At 48.4% G+C, this 21,329-nt stretch overlaps 1 protein-coding gene across 1 annotated transcript; it reads right to left on the reverse strand.

Moving 5' to 3' along the window:
- Positions 1-19,091: 19,091 nt before the first annotated feature.
- Positions 19,092-21,112, reverse strand: LOC139833995 (uncharacterized). The gene is made up of 2 exons (XM_071824375.1): positions 19,792-21,112; positions 19,092-19,555 (listed from the first exon to the last, which is right to left on the reverse strand). The coding sequence occupies exons 1-2, from the start codon at positions 21,110-21,112 to the stop codon at positions 19,518-19,520; spliced, it is 1,359 nt and encodes a 452-aa protein (XP_071680476.1). The 3' UTR covers positions 19,092-19,517.
- Positions 21,113-21,329: the final 217 nt, after the last annotated feature.

Genomic DNA, 21,329 nt, shown 5'->3' on the forward strand with positions numbered 1-21,329 from the left:
TTTGCTGGTGTAGGATTGATGAGATATTTGAGTTAACAAATGAGAAACAATCGTAACTAGTGTGTTCTTGTTTGAGCATCAAATCATCGAGACAATTATTATTTTTCGCTAGATACTTGCATTGTACCATTCGAGATAACTTATTTTAAAATGCACCTTTCTTTTTTGTTTTGACACATATGTATATGAATCTATTATGCAAAATACTAAAAAACTAAATTTAATATTTTTAAAAAATCAAAATAAAAGTTGACTTATACATTCAGACATCCTATGTTCACACATAAATTTTGGAGGAAACAAACATTTTATGTGGCCTTTGTAAATAGTCATATTGGAACATCAAAATTTATCTTTTTTACATTAGACACAAAAAATTATTTTTCACGAAACTTGTGTGCAAACATAGAATGTTTAGATGTACATGGACAATTTTATTGAACAATTTTTTGATATTTTATTTGCCTAGTGTTTTTTAGCTAGCATTCGGAAAAGACCCTATTTGCCTAGTGCCAAACTTATGAAATCGACATCATACTTATGAAAAAACAACACGCTGTGGACCTTAAAATGATTTTTATTAAAAAAAATCAGAACAGGCGAAAGTTGATGCTTAGTTTAAATCTGTCTCAATTCCATCGAAATCGGTAGGATACCGTAGAAAATATCATGAATTTTGAGAAAGCCAGCGCAATCAGTGGGTATGTGAACCGTAGTACATAAGTGTTCATCTATTTTATACATCGGTTTCGTACCATTTCATATTGCGTTTCTTGTATCCTATTCACACAAAAATGAACCTTTTTCGGCGTTGGGTAAATAGAAAATGGTTTTTTCGTGGCTAGAGAAGAAAAAAATCGTAAAACCAACATTCCTTCCCTTTCCAAGCACCACAGTAGTGCACAATATAGGCTAGTTGTGGCAAACTATGCCATGATTAATGTCATGACCTAGCTTATTTATCCAAAATGCCATAGAACCTTGTATGATGTAGCTCATTTGTGAAGGGTTTTCCAGAATAATTGCATATTCCAAGTTTATATTTTTTCCTCGCAAAAAGTTACCTAGAATAATGCCCTGCGGACGCTCATTATTTTCTGATTTTTTTAGTGAATTATGCACCAATTAAAACCCACCAAAATGACTTTTCGTGAGAAAATGAGCTGCGAGGCACATTGTAGGGAACCGCACAAAGCCGTCATCGTATATGTGATAAAACAACACGTTGTCGACCTTAAAATAATTTTTGGGAAAAATCTGTAGCAAATAAAAGTCGATATTTGGTTCAAGGGATTTCTATTTTCGTGCCCTCGGGTCCTTAGTTGTACTCAGTTTTCCCCAGCTCCTTAGTTTTTCCTCAGTTTTCCCCAAGCCCTTGTCTGAACCTGCAGAAGGAGCTCGGACGGAAGGAATCCGTTAAGTTGACCGTTCCGTGCTGACGAGTGGGGTCGTGTCGTTTGTGGGGTCGCGTCGTGTGGGACCGCGTCGTGTGGGGCTGGTAGGAAGGGACCGCGTGGGACAGGACGAGACCATGTTTGTGGGGCCGTAGCGTGTGGAGCCGTGTGGGTCCGGGACGGGAGCACGAGTGGTTTCTGTCTCTTTCGCCCAGATTAGCAGTTTTCAATGTACCTTTTTCCTCTCTCTCGCTCGATCTCATTCATATTTGATAGCCCAAATTGGTAGCAAATCTAGAGCAGCTTGTCGTTCTGTTTTTTAACGCCATTCATTTCTTTATGCCTTCGTTTTTACCCAATCAGGTAGGAAATCTAGGGCACAAATCCAGAGAGAAAATATAGGATAAGCTGCATACAGCAACCAACATAGCATAGATATATTCAGGACAGATCCAAAAGTAGTACCGATAGATCCAACATAAGCTACATTTTACATGAATTTAAGCTGCTCTACAGATAGAGCAGTCACATACAGAGAGTGCAGTAGGCACGTTCAACGCCTCCAGGTAGCGCGTGTGACACGCTTGGAGGTTGCGCAGGTGAATCCCAACTGCTTTGTGTTTGGCCATGTACGCATGCACGTTCACGGTCCTTCCAACTCTAGCGCCACATCTGCCAATGGATTCAGCATGGTTCACCAGGGAGTTGAAGTCGGTGGCGCGGAGCTTCCTGTTGCAGAAGGGGCACTTGTAAATGCCTCGAGCAAAGGGGCCATCGTAATGGCCGGACTGCAGCCTCCTGAGGACGTGACGAGTCTTGGTGTGGAAGGACTCGTCGTCGCTGTCGACGTCGCTGCTCTGCACCTGTCACGTAGCACCAAAGATCGTGCAAAAAAACGGAGTCAATTGCAACGATGATGGAACAGAGAGTGAACAAAAAATCATGCATGATAATATGGGCTCGAAAAAAAGAGGTAGCCTCAGTTACATTGGACACACTTATATCCAGGATTTGAGTCAGCAAACCAAAGATCATGCACAACAAATTTGTACACACCAATTGTTTACTGACCAAACCCTGAATCAATTTATGCCCAAATATTCATCATCATCGGCACAAATCTTAAACAAAAGCAAATCACAAACACTAATAACGCAAGACCTAATACAAAAGGATCGAACTAGGAACAGACGAACTGTAATAACGCAAGATCTAACACAAAAAGATTGAACTAGGAACAGACGAACCGTAATAACGCTAGATCTAACACAAAATGATTGAAATGAGATAAGAACAAGGGAACAAAGGGTTACCTCCGGCTCGTTGTCGACGATGCTGGTGTCGTAGGGGTTCTCCGGCGCGTCGTATTGCACTGGTTCGTACGGGTCCCAAGCGACGGGGGACTGGACGGTGGCGGCGGCCGATGCGCCGGCTGCTACGTTGGAAGCAGCGACAGGGGCCTGGACGGGGGCGGCGGCCGATCCGCCGGCTGCTACATTAGAAGCAGGGACAGGGGCCTGGACGGGGGCGGCGGCCGATCCGCCGGCTGCTACGTTGGAAGCAGCGACGTGGGCACTGGACGGGGCGGCGGCGATGCGCCGGCTGCTACGTTGGAAGCAGCGACGAGGGGCCTGGACGGGGCGGCGGCTGATGTGCCGACAATGGGCATCTCATTCTTCTCCATCGCCGGCGGTTTTCTTCGGGGTTTTTTCTTCGGTTGTGGAGAAGATAATGGGACAGGAGAGGCGGTTGCAGTGAGCCAGTGAGAACGTGCGTCGAGGGAGAGAAAGAGGGGCTCTATAAAGACGAAGGTGGCGTGTACCGCAACACGCGTCCGCTATGCACGGCTGCAGCGTGCACCGCTACACGAGTCTAACCCTGGGACGTTTGGTGTACTCAGTTATAACCTCAGGCCTTATACAGAAATTTTATCTGTACTCAGTTTTCCCCTCGAGGACTTAGACCGGCAAGTGCAATATACTCAGTTTTACCCTCAAGTAGCTGGTCAACAGAGAGTCAACAAATGAGATTAACATAGCTAATTGAGTCATTTCATGCGCAAAAAAATCCAAAAAAATAAAAACATAGTGGCAACTACTCATGGAGTCTTCCTACGCAACCTGCCACCTAGAAAACCTTAACAAACATATATAAATCAAGTTTTACCACAAATTGCCACTTCTCAGAATCACTAGTGTAGCTATGAAGATGATTGGTTTTCCACCCAAACCCCTTTGCAAAACATCTTTCCCAAAACATAGTTTGTCTAAATGATGCCATAATTGTCACACTCATGTATATTTGAATTGCAAATAATTTGATGTAGCCCAATATGAATTATATTGTACAAAACACACATTTTTCATTTTGTAATTCTTTTGTTTGAATCCCTTAGTCTATTTACTATTTATGTGCCCTTGGATTCTTAGTACTACTCAGTTTTGCCCTCAAGTACTGTCACAAATGCTCTGAGAAGCCCAAACTTATCCTGATTGGTTGAGCCGTTGTCACACGGATCGACTCCACGAACCGTTGATCCACTGATCTAACGGGCAGTATACCCCTATCCGTCTCTTCGTGGCAACCTCTCTCTCTCTCTCTCTCTCTCTCTCTCTCTCTCTCTCTCTCTTCGTGGCCACCCCTCTCTCTCTCTGTCGGTGGAGAATGCCCACCCCTCTATTTATGTGCAATAACGAGTTTGCCACTTAATATAGTTTGGGATATAGTATTGGTATAAACATGAGGCATACATATTTGCGGATTTCGGTGATTGCATTATTTGTCACCCCTCTAACAATTATCAACTATCTTTAGCTGTCCTTTTCTTTTAGGGAATATAGTTTGGGATATAGTATTGGTATTTTGAAACGGCCTAAAAGTGGTATAATTTTGTTATAAACATGAGGCATACATATTTGCGGATTTCGGTGATTGCTATCAACTATCTTTAGCTGTCCTTTTCTTTTAGGGAATATAGTTTGGGATATAGTATTGGTATTTTGAAACGGCCTAAAAGTGGTATAATTTTGTTATAAACATGAGGCATACATATTTGCGGATTTCGGTGATTGCATTATTTGTCACCCCTCTAACAATTATCAACTATCTTTAGCTATCCTTTTCTTTTAGGGAATATAGTTTGGGATATTGTATTGGTATTTTGAAGGGACCCTATTTTGAAAGGGATCCCATTTTGAAACGGACTAAAAGTGGTATAATTTTGTTATAAACATGAGGCATACATATTTGCGGATTTCGGTGATTGCATTATTTGTCACCCCTCTAACAATTATCAACTATCTTTAGCTGTCCTTTTCTTTTAGGGAATATAGTTTGGGATATGGTATTGGTATTTTGAAACGGCCTAAAAGTGGTATAATTTTGGTATAAACACGAGGCATACATATTTGCGGATTTCGGTGATTGCATTATTTGTCACCCCTCTAACAATTATCAACTATCTTTAGCTTTCCTTTTCTTTTAGGGAATATAGTTGGTAATTTCGGTGAATGCACACATTAACTTTGAAAACAACTACAAGTACATGTAACTGAATAATGGATTTGTAAGGTATCCCTTGTAACAACTTCTAGCGCCTGGTGAGCAATGATAAGAATCCGATCGTAATTATACAACAAAAAAAAACCAGCCATCAGGTTAGCTTGCTTCTTCAACTCGATTAGCTGCCTTAACTGCTTGTTCATTTTCTTCAGTTCTCCCTTCACTTTCACCAGTTCTGCATTGGGAGCATTAGGCATAATCGGAACGGCTCCTCTCTCCGCCGCATTCTCTACAGCAAGTCCCCCCTCCCAAATTGCGCCCCCCAAATAGCGCCAATTGATTCCTGCAACTGAAGCCTCTGAACATACACATCGATCCACTCGAAATGCCTGCATTTCTTCAAGATCTGAAAACAACAACGTGAACCCTAAATCCCAAATTCGAGGGAATAACAAGAAAATCGAGAGAAAATAGAGAAATTGGAGCGAGATCTAACCTTATCCCCCTCTCTATATGGCAAGCTCTCGCATGCAACGAACTCACGTCCACGGTTGCCGTTCTCGTCCGTCTTACAGATCAACCGCTTCAGAGGCTCCTGGCGTGGGCAGTCAGGGCATCTTGTCAAAGGCACGGGTCCATACTGCGGCCATGAAGAACGGGAGGTCGAAGAGAAACTAGACATCACCCGCCTGCCGGAGAAGGGCTGCCGCTGGCGGAGAAGAAGACCAATGGGGCGCGGGGAAAGAAAGGGGAAGCAATGGCACGGGCACGGGCGCGGGGCTGGCTCGGGCTCCCATTTTGCAACGGTCACCTGGGTAAGCTGTGGGTCCGGCGCACTTAACGTGGACAAGTTGTGGGTCCCACGATGATCTGGATAAGTGAAAACGTGTCCACTGCGGGGCACCAACAGCGGCCCCACTTGCCAGCACCAATCAACGTCAACTAACGGGATTCCTTCCGTCCGAGCTCCTTCTGCAGGTTTCAGACAAAGTTTTGGGGAAAACTGAGAAAAAACTAAGGGGCTGGGGAAAACTGAGCACAACTAAGGAGCCAGGGGCACGAAAATAGAAATCCCTTGTTTCAAATATGGCTCGATTCGAACGAAATCGGCAGGACACCATAAAAAATACTATCAATTTCAAGAAAAATCCAGCGCAATCAGCTAATATGTGCACCATAGCACGGAAGTGTTCTTATATTTTGTGCATATGTTTCGTTCCAATGCATAGTGTGCTTCTTATAGCTGCTTCATAAAAATATGTTTGGTTGCTGGGAAAATAAAAATTGGTTGTTTCATGGGTAGAAAAGGAAAAATCATAAAATTAACATTGATTTCCATCCCAAGCTCCACGAACATGAGTAATATGGGCTCGTTCTGGCAAACTTTGTCATGCTTGACATCATGATCTAGCTTATTTAGCCTAAAAGCCATAGAACCTCGTAAGAGGTAGCTCATTTTTTGAAGGTTTTTTCGGAATATTTGTTGTATTCGAAGTTTGTAAATTTTCCTCGTAACTAGGTCACCTAAAATGACACCCTGCGAAGGTTCTCCATTTTTCTGATTTTTTGAGTGAATTGTGTTCAAATTTAGACCTGTTGGAATGGTTTTTCGCACGAATGGGCGTTGCATGTGAGGGACACCAGAGGGAACCGCATAAAACCGATATCGATGAGTGATAAAAAAAAACATGTTATGAACGTAAAATGATTTTTGCAACAAAACAGAATAAGAGAATGTTGACGCTTAGTTCAAATCTTGTTTGTTTCCAGCGAAATCAGCAAGGCGCCGTAGAAAAAACCATGAATCCCCAGAAAAAGAATGTGTGCATCAAAAACATGGACCGTAGGGCGGAAGTGGTCTTCTATTTTTGTGCGTAGGTCTCGTACCATTTCAAATTGCGTTTCTTATAGCTATTTCATAAAAAAAAACTCAGCACCGAGAAAATGAAAAATGTGTTTATTTGTGGCATGGAAAGGAAAACTAATAATTCCAACATTGCTTCCCATCCCGAGGGCCACCCACGTGTGTAATATAGGTTCGTTCTGCCAAACTATGCCATGCCGAAGGTCATGACCTAACCCTGAAAGTCATAGAACCTCGTAGAAGGTAGCTCATTTTGTGAAGCTTCTTTTGGAATAACTATCATATCCTAAGTTTGTAATTTTTAGTTACAACTAAGTCACCTAAAATGATGACTCGTGAAGGTTCTCCATTTTATTTTTTTGAGTGAAGTGTGCTACAACTAGAACCCACCGGAATGGCTTTTGGCGCGAATGGGTCTTGCGAGGCACACCAGAGGGAACTGCATGAAACCGACATTTTATTTGTGATAAAACAACATGTCGTGGATCCAAGTATAATTTTTGCGACAAATCTGAAATAAACAAAAGTTGACACTTAATTCAAATCTAGCCCGCTTCCAGTGAAGTCGGTAGGACACAAAAGTGTCGTTTTGGTGTCGTGTCATTTCATTGGGTTATTTTATACTACCTCTGTTCTAACAAATAAGGCGCACGTGTATTTCAAGATAAAGTTTGACCATAAAAATTGAACAAAATCTTGATTATATTATATGTAATTAGTATTGTTAGATTCGTATTGAAAATAACTTTCTAATGATACTAATTTTATACGGACAATTTTTATATATTTAAAGTAATTCTAGGTCAAACAAAAAGTTATTCTTTGAATCAGAGAAATTATCTAGTAGTTGCTTCGGGAAAACACCATAGTTTTTAGTTGTTATAGCCAGAACTAGGGAAATAAAAAGGAAAAATGAAAAACATGGCCTTTGCCGAGTGTTGCCGCGGGCATGGATAGACCAAAATTCTCATTGGTTGGAAAGATTTACCTCGGATCCATGACAAGGCAGCCTGTAAATGCTTTGGATAGATGGACGCTCACCATTTGTTTAGCGTTGAGCAATACGGCCCTCGTACATCCGAAACAGTCATCGCGAACAGATGGACTGGTCGAGCTCATTTCAGCAGTTCGCTGTGATCCATCAGCCCACTAAATTTGGTGCACCCAATGCGTCTGCATGAATGGTGGACGGATAGCGCAGACGTCGGGCGGACTCTTCTTTGCCTGATACTGCAATATAACAGACTGCAAAAATACTTTGCTGAATATCCGATAAAAGACAGTCGGCAAAAAACTTTGCCGAGAAAACTTTAGTCGAGTCCTTTTAAGCATTCGCCGAGTATTTTTAGTACTCAACAAAGATTACGTTTTCTGTAGTGCACGTTCTTTCCTCTGTTTTAGACTAGGTGCGCAGAGAATGTACAAGTGCGAGCGTGGCCCGGTAAAAAGAACTGGAAAAGAAGGTGCTTAGTGCACTTGGGTGAATTCATGGTAACATTAACTTCTGGAAGGCCTGCTTTCCTGCATTTCTTTCTCTTGGATAATGCCTTGAATGCTCTTGAAAGATGAATATCTACCTTTGATCCAAAAGGTCACATGACATGACTCCGAAAGAAGAAGAAATTTTAGGTTATAGTAAGTGCTAGTTCTCTAAAGAACAGATCTTCCGTGGACACAATATATATACGCATGTTAATGCACCATGGTTTCAGCTGGTGGTTTTCCTTTGTGGCGATCACCTCGGTCCTCATATACGTCATGAGGAATGCGTAGAAGTGAAGCGTCACTTTCTTCATTAGAAAGCGGTAAACTCACGTCGAGATCGATCGCTTTTTATCTGGTGCATGAGGGTATTGTCCATAGATCTCTTGTTTTTGACATTTTGGCCCACAATGTTGTGCATGTGGTGCCATAATTCGAGTGGTTTTCGGGTATATCCGTCTAAGAATATCGCTACTGGTTTTAGCGATAAATTTATTTATTACTTTAACAAAAAGGCAGCAGATGAACCAACTGCTTTGAAAAAATGGCAATTTTCCTCCGCACTAAGCACGCAATTAAAGCATATGTCATTAATGTAGTTTTCTCCTCCAAGTATTTTTAGGTTTTTTTACTACTAGTCTTCTTTTTGTTGGAAAATGGGCGGCATTCTAAGTAGAAATTATGTTGTTTAGAGGGTTTTAAGCCGCTTTATTCATCGAAAAATATAGCATGACAATGTACGTAATCTAGGCAAAGGGTGCCCCATATCATTATTTTAAAAAAAATGAATTAGTGGTAGGAGGAACTAGACACTAAATGATATAGTAGAAGCGGGACCTCGGCGTGAGAATTCCAGAAATTCGTTCCTGACGGGATTCAAACTATGGTCGTTGGGGTGCGCCACTGCGACCCCAACCACTGGGCTATGCCCACGTCCTCATTATTATTATTTAGAAAAACTCTGGTTAGAAGGTACGCCTCACTACTATTGTTTGTGCCCTCATGGCAGGTACGCCTCACTACCATTGCCCCCTACTCCTCTCCAACCAAAGCGGCCCGAGAAAACCACCGATCTTCCGTTTTGAGTCCTTCTGGACTAAAATGCCTGGTTTTAAGGAGACTGTTCAACTTGCTTGGTCGGCGCCTTCTACACACACCCAGCAGGTCCACAGTATAAATCACAAGCTAAAGACCACGGCACTTGGGCTGAAATCTTGGAGTAAAAGCCTCTTCTCCGATTGCAAACTTCAGCTCCTCATGGCTTTGGATGTCATTCTGCAACTCGACATTGTGCAAGAATCTCGAGACCTCTCTCTTGAGGAAAGAACCCTTCGCGCTGACCTTAAAAGGCGGGTTAAAGGTCTTGCTGCCCTGGAACGGTTCCGTAAGCGCCAAACTTCCAGAATCCGATATCTTCGGGGGAGGGCGATGCCAACACAAAATTCTTCCATCTGCGGGTTAATGCTAGGAAGCGCAAAAACCACATCCTAAGGCTCAAACATAATGATGGTTGGGTTGTGACACACGAAGAAAAGGACAAGCTGATCTTCGACCATTTCTGCAAAGCCCTAGGTCGACCCCCTCCTCGCCAGCTGGACTTCAACTGGGAGGCTCTGAACCTCACGTCTCATTCCTTAGAAGACCTGGATCTCCCTTTCTCCGAGAATGAGATCAAGGAGGCCATTCTTGAAATGCCTTCGGATAAGGCCCCGGGACCTGACGGCTTCTCTATAGCTTTTTTCCGCACCTGTTGGGACATTATCAAAGACGATCTTATGAGGGTCATCAACGCCTTTTCTGAGGTTTCGGCGCGCAATTTCCACATCATCAATACCGCCAATCTGGTGCTTCTACCTAAGAAGGATGGCGCGGATACCATTGCGGACTTTCGGCCTATTAGTCTTATCCATGCGATCCCGAAGATCATTGCGAAAGCTATGGCCCGTCGTCTAAGCCCTAAGATGAATGAGATCGTGTCACGTAGCCAGAGCGCTTTCATAAAGTCCAGAACTATCCATGACAACTTCATGTACGTCAGAAACACCGCCCGCAAGCTTCACCGCAACAAAGTCCCATCCCTCCTCATCAAGTTGGACATCGCCAAGGTGTTTGACTCGGTACGTTGGGACTACATGTTGGATCTCTTAAAACGTCTCGGCTTTCCCCAGAGATGGCGTGCTCTTTTGACGACCCTCTTCTCAACGGCTTCTTCACGGGTCTTACTTAACGGGGTTCCTGGAAAGAAAATCCCTCATGGGCGCGGCCTCAGGCAAGGAGACCCCTTATCGCCTCTGTTGTTCGACATCGCCATTGACCCGCTTCAAAGGATCTTAGAGGAGGCTACGGCTTCCGGGATTCTTCACGCCATGCCAGGAGTTTTGACGGGCCCCCGAATCTCTTTATATGCCGATGATGCGGCCATCTTCTTAACCCCCACAGTGCACCATCTCGACGGTCTTGCCAACATCCTTCAACAGTTCGGGGAGGTTACTGGTTTGGTGACCAATGTGGCAAAGAGCTCCATCGCCCCCATCCAATGCTCTGACATCGACCTGGATGGATTTCTGGCAAACTTCCCAGCGGTCACAACCCCCTTCCCCATAAAGTATTTGGGGCTGCCTATCTCTCTTGGACGACTCAAGAGGGCAGATCTTCAACCCTACATTGACAAAGCGGTTACACGTCTGAACCCTTGGAAGGGAAGATTTTTAAATCGCGCGGGTTGCACCGCTCTAGTTAAATCGGTGCTCTCCTCTATGCCGATCTTCCTGTTGACTGTCTTGAAAGCTGACAAGGGAATTCTTAAGGCCTTTGCAAAGATCAGTCGCGGCATGCTTTGGGCTTGTCAGGAGACGGTCAGCGGAGGGAAGTGCAAAGTCAACTGGCAAAAGGTTTGCCGACCCAAGGAGCTTGGCGGTCTTGGGATTCTGGACATGGAAAAATTCTCTCGTGCCCTGAGACTCAGATGGCTTTGGTGCGAATGGACAGCCCCAGAAAAGCCATGTGTGGGTTCAGAAACACCAATTGATGCCTCAGATTTGGACCTTTTCAACGCCGCTACTACAGTCACCATCAGCGATGGCGCAAAAGCCTCCTTCTTGTCTTCTTCTTAGCTTAATGGCACCCCACCTAAAGACATGGCCCCTCTTATATATGTGGCGTCCAAAAGGAAAAACTGGACTGTCCGAGACGCCCTTGAAGGTCACAACTGGGTGGCTGACATTTCGGTTGAGGCTTTCACCGTCGATCATATGGAGCAATACGTTCGCCTTTGGAATCTCCTTTCGGCTGTCCAACTATCGCCAGGCACGGAGGACTCCATAGTTTGGACGCTGACTCCCAATGGATGCTATACGGCCAGCTCTGCCTACAAAGCTCAGTTCTTGTCTGCTTTTCCTTGCTCTTTTGGCAACATCGTTTGGAAGCCTTGGGCCCCACCAAAATGCCGTTTCTTTGCATGGCTTGCGGTACAAAACCGCCTCTGGACTGCTGACCGTCTTGCCAAACGAGGATGGCCGCATCAACCTTTTTGTCAGCTATGCAGATGCTCCCAGGAAACGGCTCGGCACTTGCTCTTTGAATGTCGCTTCTCTAAGAGAATATGGATTGCTGCGGCTTCCTGGCTGGACTGCCCGGATCTTATTCGCTGCCTTGGTACGGGGAGGTCTAAAGTGACCCCACCTCCTCTCCCAAAGGTTTACGAACTGCAATCATGCTTATCAGCTGGGAGATCTGGAAATAGAGGAATGTGCGAGTCTTCAACAACAAATCTTCCTTGCCCTCGGTGGTCATGCAAAAGATCAAGGATGAAGGAAACGATTGGGTCCTTGCCGGCACTAAGAACCTGGCGGAGCTTATAGGCTGATCGTGTTTGTATCTTTTAGGGGCGGGCTCTTCTTTTCCCGCCTTCTCTTTTTTCTTTTGTGGCTCTTGCCACCCCATGTTTGCTTCTCCTTTATTAATATAAGGCAAAAGGTTTTTTTGCCCGTTTCAAAAAAAAAAAAATGACAGAAGTGTTCCTCATCAAAAGCTACTTCTCTTGCCCTAATCTCCTTTTTTTAGACCTAATCTCCTTCTTAACAATCAGTAACTAGGCAAAACTTTTAATCAGTGGGCGCCTATTCTTCTGTTAGTACAGTAAAATGTATGTTACGTATTTTGTACAAACGGGACAAATTAAAGCCCAGCTCGATGGGTTGATTGGGCTCTGTTATGATTCTGTGACCCCGCATCGCAATGTACCGAAGCGGCCCAGCGTACGGAGCACGCATCAAGAAGTAGTGATTTCTTTATTCAAATGTTGAAGCTGGAAACTGCAAGTCTGCAACCCAGGTGATGGTCAGGTAACTCTTCTAAAACAGAAAGAAGATGATCGTGAGGCGAGTTGGCCTATCCATCTGTCATAAGTTGACCACCGGGGTTTACTCATGCACGTGCGCAGCCCGAACAATGTTACACCTACAAAAATTTCTTAGAGCATCTCCACCGATCCCCCAATAGTCGCCGGCAGAGGCACCGGCACTGCCGTATGGGAGTCGCCGGCAGAGCATCCTCTCTTTGGGGATGCTTCTCCCACACCGGCTCCCCTCACAGTGTAGCCCTATAAAACAATGATTAGGGAACGCTCAACTCCTCTTAGGGTTGGCCTGTGTTTATATTTATAGTAGACAGGAATACATGGGTACAGTTACAATACATAGGATACCGTATATACAGTCTAACACCCTCCCTCAATCTTAACCATGTCATCGAACATCTAACAGGTTAAGATTGCGCCTACAGCCTTGAAACAAAGGTAAAGACAGTGGCTTTGTGAAGATATCAGCAAGTTGATCCTTAGACGAGATGAACCTTATCCGAAGAAGCTTCTGTGCAACACGTTCCCGCACAAAGTGATAGTCAACTTCGATATGCTTCGTTCGGGCATGAAACACCGGGTTGGATGACAGATACGTAGCACCAATGTTGTCACACCAAAGAACAGGAGGTTGAGTTTGTGGAACACGCAACTCTTGCAGTAAACACTGTACCCAGATCAGTTCAGCTGTAGCATCACCCACAGCTTTATACTCAGATTCAGTACTACTCCGAGACACTGTAGCTTGCTTACGAGCAGTCCAGGCGATCAAATTAGGACCAAAGAACACTGCATATCCCCCGTAGATCGCCTGTCATCAGGATTCTCAGCCCAGTCCGCATCAGAAAAAGCAGAAAGCAAGCCTGAAGAAAAAGAGCGGAGTCGCAGGCCAAAAGACACTGTATGGCGTACATAGCGCAAAATGGGCTTCACAGCTGTCCAGTGAGAATCACGAGGAGCATGAAGATACTGACACACACGGTTCACCACATAGGAGATATCCGAGCGAGTAAGAGTCAAGTACTGCAGCCCACCAACGACACTGCGGTACTCTGTAGCCTCCTCAGAAGAAAGAAGTGTGCCATCAACAGAAGTGAGCAACTGAGATGGAGACATGGGCGTAGACGCAGGCTTACGCTGAAGCATACCAGCACGTCGTACCAGGTCTTGTGAATACTTCTGTTGAGTGAGAGAGAGACCAGTATCATCATGAGTAACCTCAAGACCAAGGAAAAAATGCAGTTTTCCAAGATCCTTCACAGCAAAAGCAGCACCAACTGAAGATATCAGACAGTCTGTGGCAGTGACAGATGAGCTGACCAGAATAATATCATCCACATAAACCAAAATGTACATAGTAACCTCTGGGCGCTGAAGTGGAAACAGAGATGTATCCGTTGTAGATGGAACAAAACCATGAGCATGAAGGGCTGCACCAAGACGGGTGTGCCATGCACGAGGAGCCTGCTTAAGGCCATAGAGCGCCTTGACTAGGCGACACAGGTGATCTGGACGATCCGGATCAGAGAATCCAGGCGGTTGACGCATAAACACTTCATCCTCAAGAACACCATGGAGAAAAGCATTCTGAACATCCAATTGGCGAAGAGACCAACCGCGCATGACAGCCAATGAGAGCAGAATCCGAATAGTGGTGGGCTTGACAACAAGACTGAAGGTATCCTCATAATCAAGACCATACCGTTGTTTGAACCCTTTGGCGACGAGGCGCGCCTTGTACCTCTCAATAGAACCATCAGCATGTTTCTTCACCTTGAATACCCACTTACAATCAATAATATTGATGCCAGACCTAGGAGGAACTAGAGTACATGTGTCATTCTTTAGAAGTGTTTGATACTCAAGCTCCATAGCACTGCGCCAGTGTAGAATTTGCATGGCTGCTGTATAATGACGAGGCTCAGCTGTTGGATCCGCAACGGCCTGAGATAAACAGGCAGCAAGCCAAGCCACAGTGCCATCAGTCCACTCCTTGCGACGAACAATACCACTTTGACTGCGCGTGTGAGCATGAGGCGCCACAGGGGCAGCCACAGTGGTCGAAGGAGGCGCCGTCGGTATAACCGGAGACGAGGCAGGAGTGGTCAGCCCACTCATAGAGGTGGGCGTTACCAAGGCTGGGGATGCCGGAGGCGTCAGCCCAGCGGATGCTGGTGCAGGCGATGATGGCGTGGACGGCCCTGGAGTGCCCGGGGCAGGAGACGTCAGGGGCGACGGCCCGACAGTGCATGACAGCACAGCCGGGGGCGACGTGGAGGAGACTGGCGCCGAAGAGGCCGATGACGAGGACCCGGCCCATGGTGACGACGCAGGCAGGCCCACGTCGACCGGATGGACTGCATGCACCATGCAGCGATCGATGTCGCTGTTAGCACCAGCAGTAACAGGAGCAGAGCTGCTCGGACTGTCCAGCAGCTCAAGAGGAGCACCCCTTCCAGTACCTGCACCATGATTAGGCAACAAAATAGGCGAGTATATACAGTCTAACAAGCCCCAATAAAAATTTAAATTTAAAATGACATTTAAAAACTGAAATTCATACAAAATTTATACAAAAATAACTCGAATTTAAACCTAAATAAAACTTAAACTTAATCCTAATCTACTGGCCGTCGGTTCGGGTGCGCGACGGGCCAGCCTCATCGCCGTTCTTTGCCTTTGCCACCTGCGTCCGTACCCGCCCCTCGTCCCTTGCTTCGCGCATCTAGCGGTGGAAAATGGCGGCCGGCGTTGCAGGAGCTTGCCGGCGACGCTGTCCCTGCGCTTCCAGCCTTTGCCGAGAAGCCTCGTTCTCGGCGCACCTCGTTTGCTCGCGGGTGAACGCCTCGTAGTGGCGATGAGCGTTGAGCTCGTGGAGCTTCTGTCGCTCCGCCTCAATGAGGAGGCGTCCCGCCTCCTCCGCGGCCGGTGGCCGCTCGCTGGCGCGAGATCTCGAGGGCGTGCTCGAAATTAGCGTCGTTGATGAACTCCCACTGCTCCTCCTTCAACCTCCGGAACCGCTGCATGTTGAATGACGCCAGGATCGCCGCCTGCTCCGGGTCGAGGGAGGGAGGGGGGCCTGCAGCTACTCGCCCCACTGCGCCGCCTCCTCCGCCGCCTCAGGTTTCGCATCTGCGATGTAGGCCTCGTGCCACGCCGCGAACCGTGGGTCCGTGGCGTCGTCGGAGCTATAGTCTGCGTCAGGCTGGCTCCGGCTGCGGTGGCGGTGGAAGCGCCGCAGGAAGCGCGCGGCCGTTGAGGCCAAGCATGGAGTACGTCATCTTAAGACGGCATGGCCTTTTTGAGGTGGAGAGGACAGAATGGCGCGGCGGCGATGGTGGAGATGAGATGATAGCACCGCGGTAGTGGACGGCGTAAGTACTAAATACTGGTGGCAATTGCCCGCATTTACGATGGCGTAGGCGACTGGACACCGTGTGGCCAGTCGCCACCCTAGTCGCCCTCGGTTTCCGTGCGATGACCATTAAACGCCGAAAACCAACTCTCTCGCGTCGCGGCCGATGCGAACCGTCGTGCCCTCTCGCTGATAAGGCGCCCCCACCCGCGAAAACCGTCCTGCCGCGAGGCGCCGGCACGCCCGATTTGCGCCCTTCGCCAAGGGGCCGCCACGGGGATGCCGGCGATTCTATTGGGCTCGAAAACTAGCCAGCACCGTTTGGGACGCACCGGTGTGAGCCCAAAAACCACGCCGGCTCCCAAATCGCTATCGAGGTCGGGGCGGCACCGATGGAGATGCTCTAACGGGTAGCTTAGGTACACATCCGTGGCATCACTCAAGTGCTGCAGAGCAAACGAGAATTGTTTTGGGAAACGCCGCACTTGGGGCGATCACGTTGAACCATTATATATGGGTACAGTCTTGGGTTACACGTTAGATCTAAACAAGATCAGAACCGAATCAATCTAGAGATATCGGTTGTTAACCTACCATATATGGTTACAATACAAAAGGCATACGTTAACATCCCCCCTCAAGTTGTGCGTCGAGAGGAAAGACACACAAATTGGATCGAAAATCGGAGAACATCTGCGACGAGAGGCCTTTTGTCATGATGTCAGCATACTGATGCGAAGATGGCACATGAAGAACTCGGATCTGCCCAAGAGACACCTTTTCACGAACAAAGTGTATGTCGATCTCGATGTGCTTGGTACGGCGATGCTGAACCGGGTTCGATGCCATGTAGACAGTGCTGACATTGTCGCAAAACACCACAGTAGCGGTAGTCAGAGGATGATGAAGCTCGCCAAGTAGCTGTCGAATCCAACAACACTCGGCAACAGCGTGAGCAACTGCACGATACTCGGCCTCGGCACTAGAACGAGAGAGTGTCGTTTGTCGTTTAGACGACCAAGAAACCAAGTTGTCGCCGAGATACACACAGTAGCCAGAAGTAGAGCGGCGAGTATCAGGACATCCAGCCCAATCAGCATCTGAGTAAGCGGTGAGTGAAGACGTAGAAGACCGCGAGAGATGCATGCTGAGATCCAGGGTTCCCTTGAGATAGCGGAGAATCCTTTTCACCAGGCTGAGATGCGGCTCACGAGGTGCATGCGTATAGAGGCATGCCTGCTGAACTGCATGAGCAATGTCCGGACGAGTTAAGGTAAGATACTGCAAAGCACCAGCATAGCTCCTGTACTCCGTCGGATCAGCAAGAAGTGGACCATCCTCGGCAGAAAGCTTGCACTTGACATCAATAGGAGTGGCAGACGGGTGGCAGTCTGTCATACCGGCTCGCTGAAGAAGCTCGAGAGCATACTGACGTTGAGAGAGGACCATGCCAGCCGATGTCCGAGTAACAGCAATGCCAAGGAAGAAGGAGAGAGCACCGAGGTCTGTCATGGCAAACTCGGCGTGAAGCTGCGTCGTGAGGCGCTGGAGGAGCTGGTCAGTAGAAGCAGTGATCACAATATCATCCACATACAGGAGGATGTAGGCGAGCTCGGAGCCACTCTTGTAGATGAAGAGAGAGACATCCGACTTGGAGGCGACGAAGCCAAGACGATGAGCGAAGAGGGCAAACCGCTGGTACCACGCCCTGGGGGCATGTTTAAGTCCATAGAGGGACTTATGTAGACGACACACATAGTCGGGGCAGCGAGTGTCGACAAAGCCCGGCGGCTGCTGACAGTAAACCTCCTCGTCAAGATTGCCATGGAGGAAAGCGTTCTTGACGTCGAGCTGGTGGATCGGCCAGGAGCGAGAGACTGCGATGCTGAGGACGATGCGAATCGTGGCGGGTTTGACGACGGGACTAAAAGTCTCATCAAAGTCGATGCCCGGCTGCTGAGAAAATCCACGAACCACCCATCGAGCCTTATGGCGAGCAAGACTTCCATCGGAGTGAAACTTATGCTTGAAAATCCACTTCCCTGAAACAACATTAGCACGAGCAGGACGTGGGACAAGAGACCAAGTCCCATTAGTAACCAATGCATCAAATTCATCCTGCATGGCACGACGCGCTGTGGGTCATGTAAAGCTCCCCGGTATGTTTTAGGAATAGGGGAAGGAAGTGAATGAGAGACAGTAAGGTTGAGTTTGTCTATGGGCTGAAAGAGACCGTGTTTGGCGCGAGTGACCATGGTATGAGTGTTGGAGGGAGAAGGTGGACGATGCACATTGACTGGAAGATGTGAGACAGCAGCGTCGGTGGGAATGGAGCGAGTTGTCGCTGGTGGCAGCGAGGCGGGAGACGGCCCAGCGGAGTGCGGTCCAGGCGAAGGCAGCCCAGGGGATGGAGAGGTGGGCCGGATGGGTGTGACTGCAGGCGGACTGCCGGACGGGGTCGCTGGCGGGCTGCTGGCTGAGTCGGGTTGGCGGGCGGCATGCATAGCGGGCGCTGCATGAGATGGACGTGGAGCACCAGAAGGGGGTGCGGTGTGTGTAGCGGCAAGATCAAGCAAGAAATCAAGCGATTCAGCAGGATCATCGGAGTTGTGTGAGATAGTAGAGAAGGGAAAAACATGCTCGTCGAAGACAACGTGGCGGGATAGGATGACACGACGAGTTTGGAGATCAAGGCATGGATAGCCTTTGTGGTTGCTCGGGTAACCGAGGAAGACACAAGCGACGGACCGAGGAGAAAGTTTGTGGGAGGTGGTGGCCGACTGGTTGGGGTAGCATAGACAGCCAAAGACGCGAAGAGCGCCGTAGTCGGGGGCAGCGTCATGTAGGCGAATATAGGGAATTGCAAAGCCTATGGATTGGGATGGGCGAATATTGACTAAGTGTGTGGCTGTAGCTACGGCTTCGGCCCAATATTCGGGTAGCATGGAGGACTGAAAGAGGAGGGTTCGGGTGGCGTCGTTTATAGTGCGGATTGCACGTTCCGCCTTGCCATTTTGGGGTGAGGTGTATGGGCAAGACAGGCGAAGACGAATGCCATGAGAGGTGAGAAAGGTGGTGACGGCGGAGTTGAGAAACTCGGTTCCATTATCAGCTTGCATGGCCACAACGGGGCGAGAAAATTGTGTACGTGCATAGGCAATGAAGGCGATAAGTGTATCAGCAGTGTCGGATTTGTGGCGTAGAGGAAAAGTCCACATGAAGTGAGAGAAATCATCGACAATGACAAGGTAATATTTGAAACCAGAGATACTTAAAACAGGAGAGGTCCAAAGATCACAATGTATTAACTGAAACGGTTCAACACTTATCGAGGTAGACCTACTGAAGGGCAAACGCACATGCTTGCCAAGTTGGCATGCATGACAAACATGTGTGGCTGCTTTATTACATGGAATAAAAGACTTCTTATGGAGGTGCAACATAGAGTCGCGCCCCGGATGACCTAAACGACGGTGCCATAGCTCGGTGGAGGTGGTAGTGGCGATGAGTCCATGAGCGAAGTGGTTGATGATCGATGATGGAAACACGTAGAGGTCGCCGTGGCTACTGCAGCGAAGGATCACGTCCTTGGTGCGAAGGTCCTTAATAGAAAAACCAAACGGGTCAAATTCAATGGAACAAAGGTTGTCAATAGTGAAATGACGTATAGAGATGAGATTTTTCACAAGGTTAGGAACAAGTAGGACATTTTTAAGGAAGAGACTGCGAGCGGAAGCAGGTATAGATGCATGACCAGTATGAGAGATGGGCAAGGTAGAACCATTGCCCACCGTGACAAAGGAAGGAAAAGAAGTGGAGGTTAGATGTTGGAGCATACCGGGGTCGGAGGCCATGTGTGCGGTCGCTCCGGAGTCCATGACCCACTCACCAGCGTGTGAAGGGGTGGCTGCATTGTTCAGGGCGGCCATGAGCGCGGAGCAGTCCCACGCCGGAGAGGTGCCGTTGTTGTTGCCGTTGATGTAGCCGGGGATCGGTGGTGGGTTGGTGCCGAAGGCCTGGCCATGGAGCGGTGCCAGGGACGTGAAGGCCTGGGCAGGAGGCATGGCAAAGGGCCGGGGACCAAGGAGGCCAGCCCCGGCGCTAGGCCGCGGTGCAGGAGCCTGAGGTGCATGGGGCGGAGGAGCCTGCATCTGCTGGGCTTGGCCAGTGTAGGGGTTGAAGCACACCCAAGGGCCGACGGGGGCAGGGGTGCCGCGACCAGCACCATCGGTCCGGTTCCCGCCGTAGTTTCCTCCACCGCCGCCGTTCTTCTTCTTCTTGTAGTAGTTCCCGCCGCCGCCAGTCTTGCCGCCGAAGGACCCGCTGCCAGAGGAGTTGCCTCCGTTGTTGTTGAAGCCGTAGGAGGGGTTGGAGGCGCCGTAGAGGGCAGTCTGGGCGCCCCCCCTGTGAGAGTTGGCTAGCTGCGTCTCGCGAAGGGTGAGGAGCGAGCGAGTCTGGGCGAAGGAGGGCAGCGGGTTCTGCATGGTGACGATGGTGGTGATGTCGGCGAAGCGCGGGTTGAGGCCGCGGAGGCAGTTGAGGACGAGGACCTGATCGGTGACCGGAGAGCCGACATCACGCAGAGCATCAGAGAGGGCCTTGAGGCGGTGGCAGTAGGCGGTAATGGAGAGGTCGCCTTGGACCATGGCGCGGAATTCCGCGTCGAGATGCACGGCGCGGGTCATCTGGTTGTCGAGGAAGAGATTGGTGATGAGCAGCCAGGCCTCCTGCGCCGTCTGCTCCTCCCCCATGATGATGTCGAGGATCTCATCGGAGATGGACCCGTATAGCCACGAGCGAACGATGTAGTCGTCGCGGATCCACTCGGCGGTGCGGATGGCAGGCGCGATGGCGTTGACGTGGTGAAGGAGGTCGTATTTGCCGAGGAGGACGCGCACCAACATGCGCCACTTGGTGAAGTTGGACTTCTGCAGATCGAGGGTGATCGGGACGTGCGTGCGCACGCTGGCGACATGAGCGGCATGGGACGGGGCGTGTACGACGCCGGCCGTAGAGCTCTCGGCCGCAGGCATGGTGCTGTTGGTGAGGGCGCCGGAGGTGGCGTTGGTGAGGACGCCGGAGGTGGCGCTGGTGAGAGTGCCAGAGGTGGCGTCGGTGAGGGCACCGGAGGTGGTGTCGGTGTGAGCTGGGGTGGTCATGGCTGAGATCGGATCGTAGATCGGAATCTGATACCAAGCAAACGAGAATTGTTTTGGGAAACGCCGCACTTGGGGCGATCACGTTGAACCATTATATATGGGTACAGTCTTGGGTTACACGTTAGATCTAAACAAGATCAGAACCGAATCAATCTAGAGATATCGGTTGTTAACCTACCATATATGGTTACACTGGTAGAAAAACAGGCTTCCGGTG

Source organism: Lolium perenne, chromosome 7 (assembly GCF_019359855.2).
Source record: "Lolium perenne isolate Kyuss_39 chromosome 7, Kyuss_2.0, whole genome shotgun sequence".
NCBI lineage: Eukaryota > Viridiplantae > Streptophyta > Magnoliopsida > Poales > Poaceae > Lolium > Lolium perenne.

What these genes read in the sequence shown, in the direction of transcription:
- LOC139833995 (XM_071824375.1), bottom strand. Translation starts at nt 21,112, where the DNA reads ATGACCACCCCAGCTCACACCGACACCACCTCCGGTGCCCTCACCGAC. An exon ending in ACACATGGCCTCCGACCCCG is followed by an intron (nt 19,556 to 19,791) that starts GTATGCTCCAAC and finishes TTTTCTATTAAG; the next exon opens with GACCTTCGCACCAAGGACGT.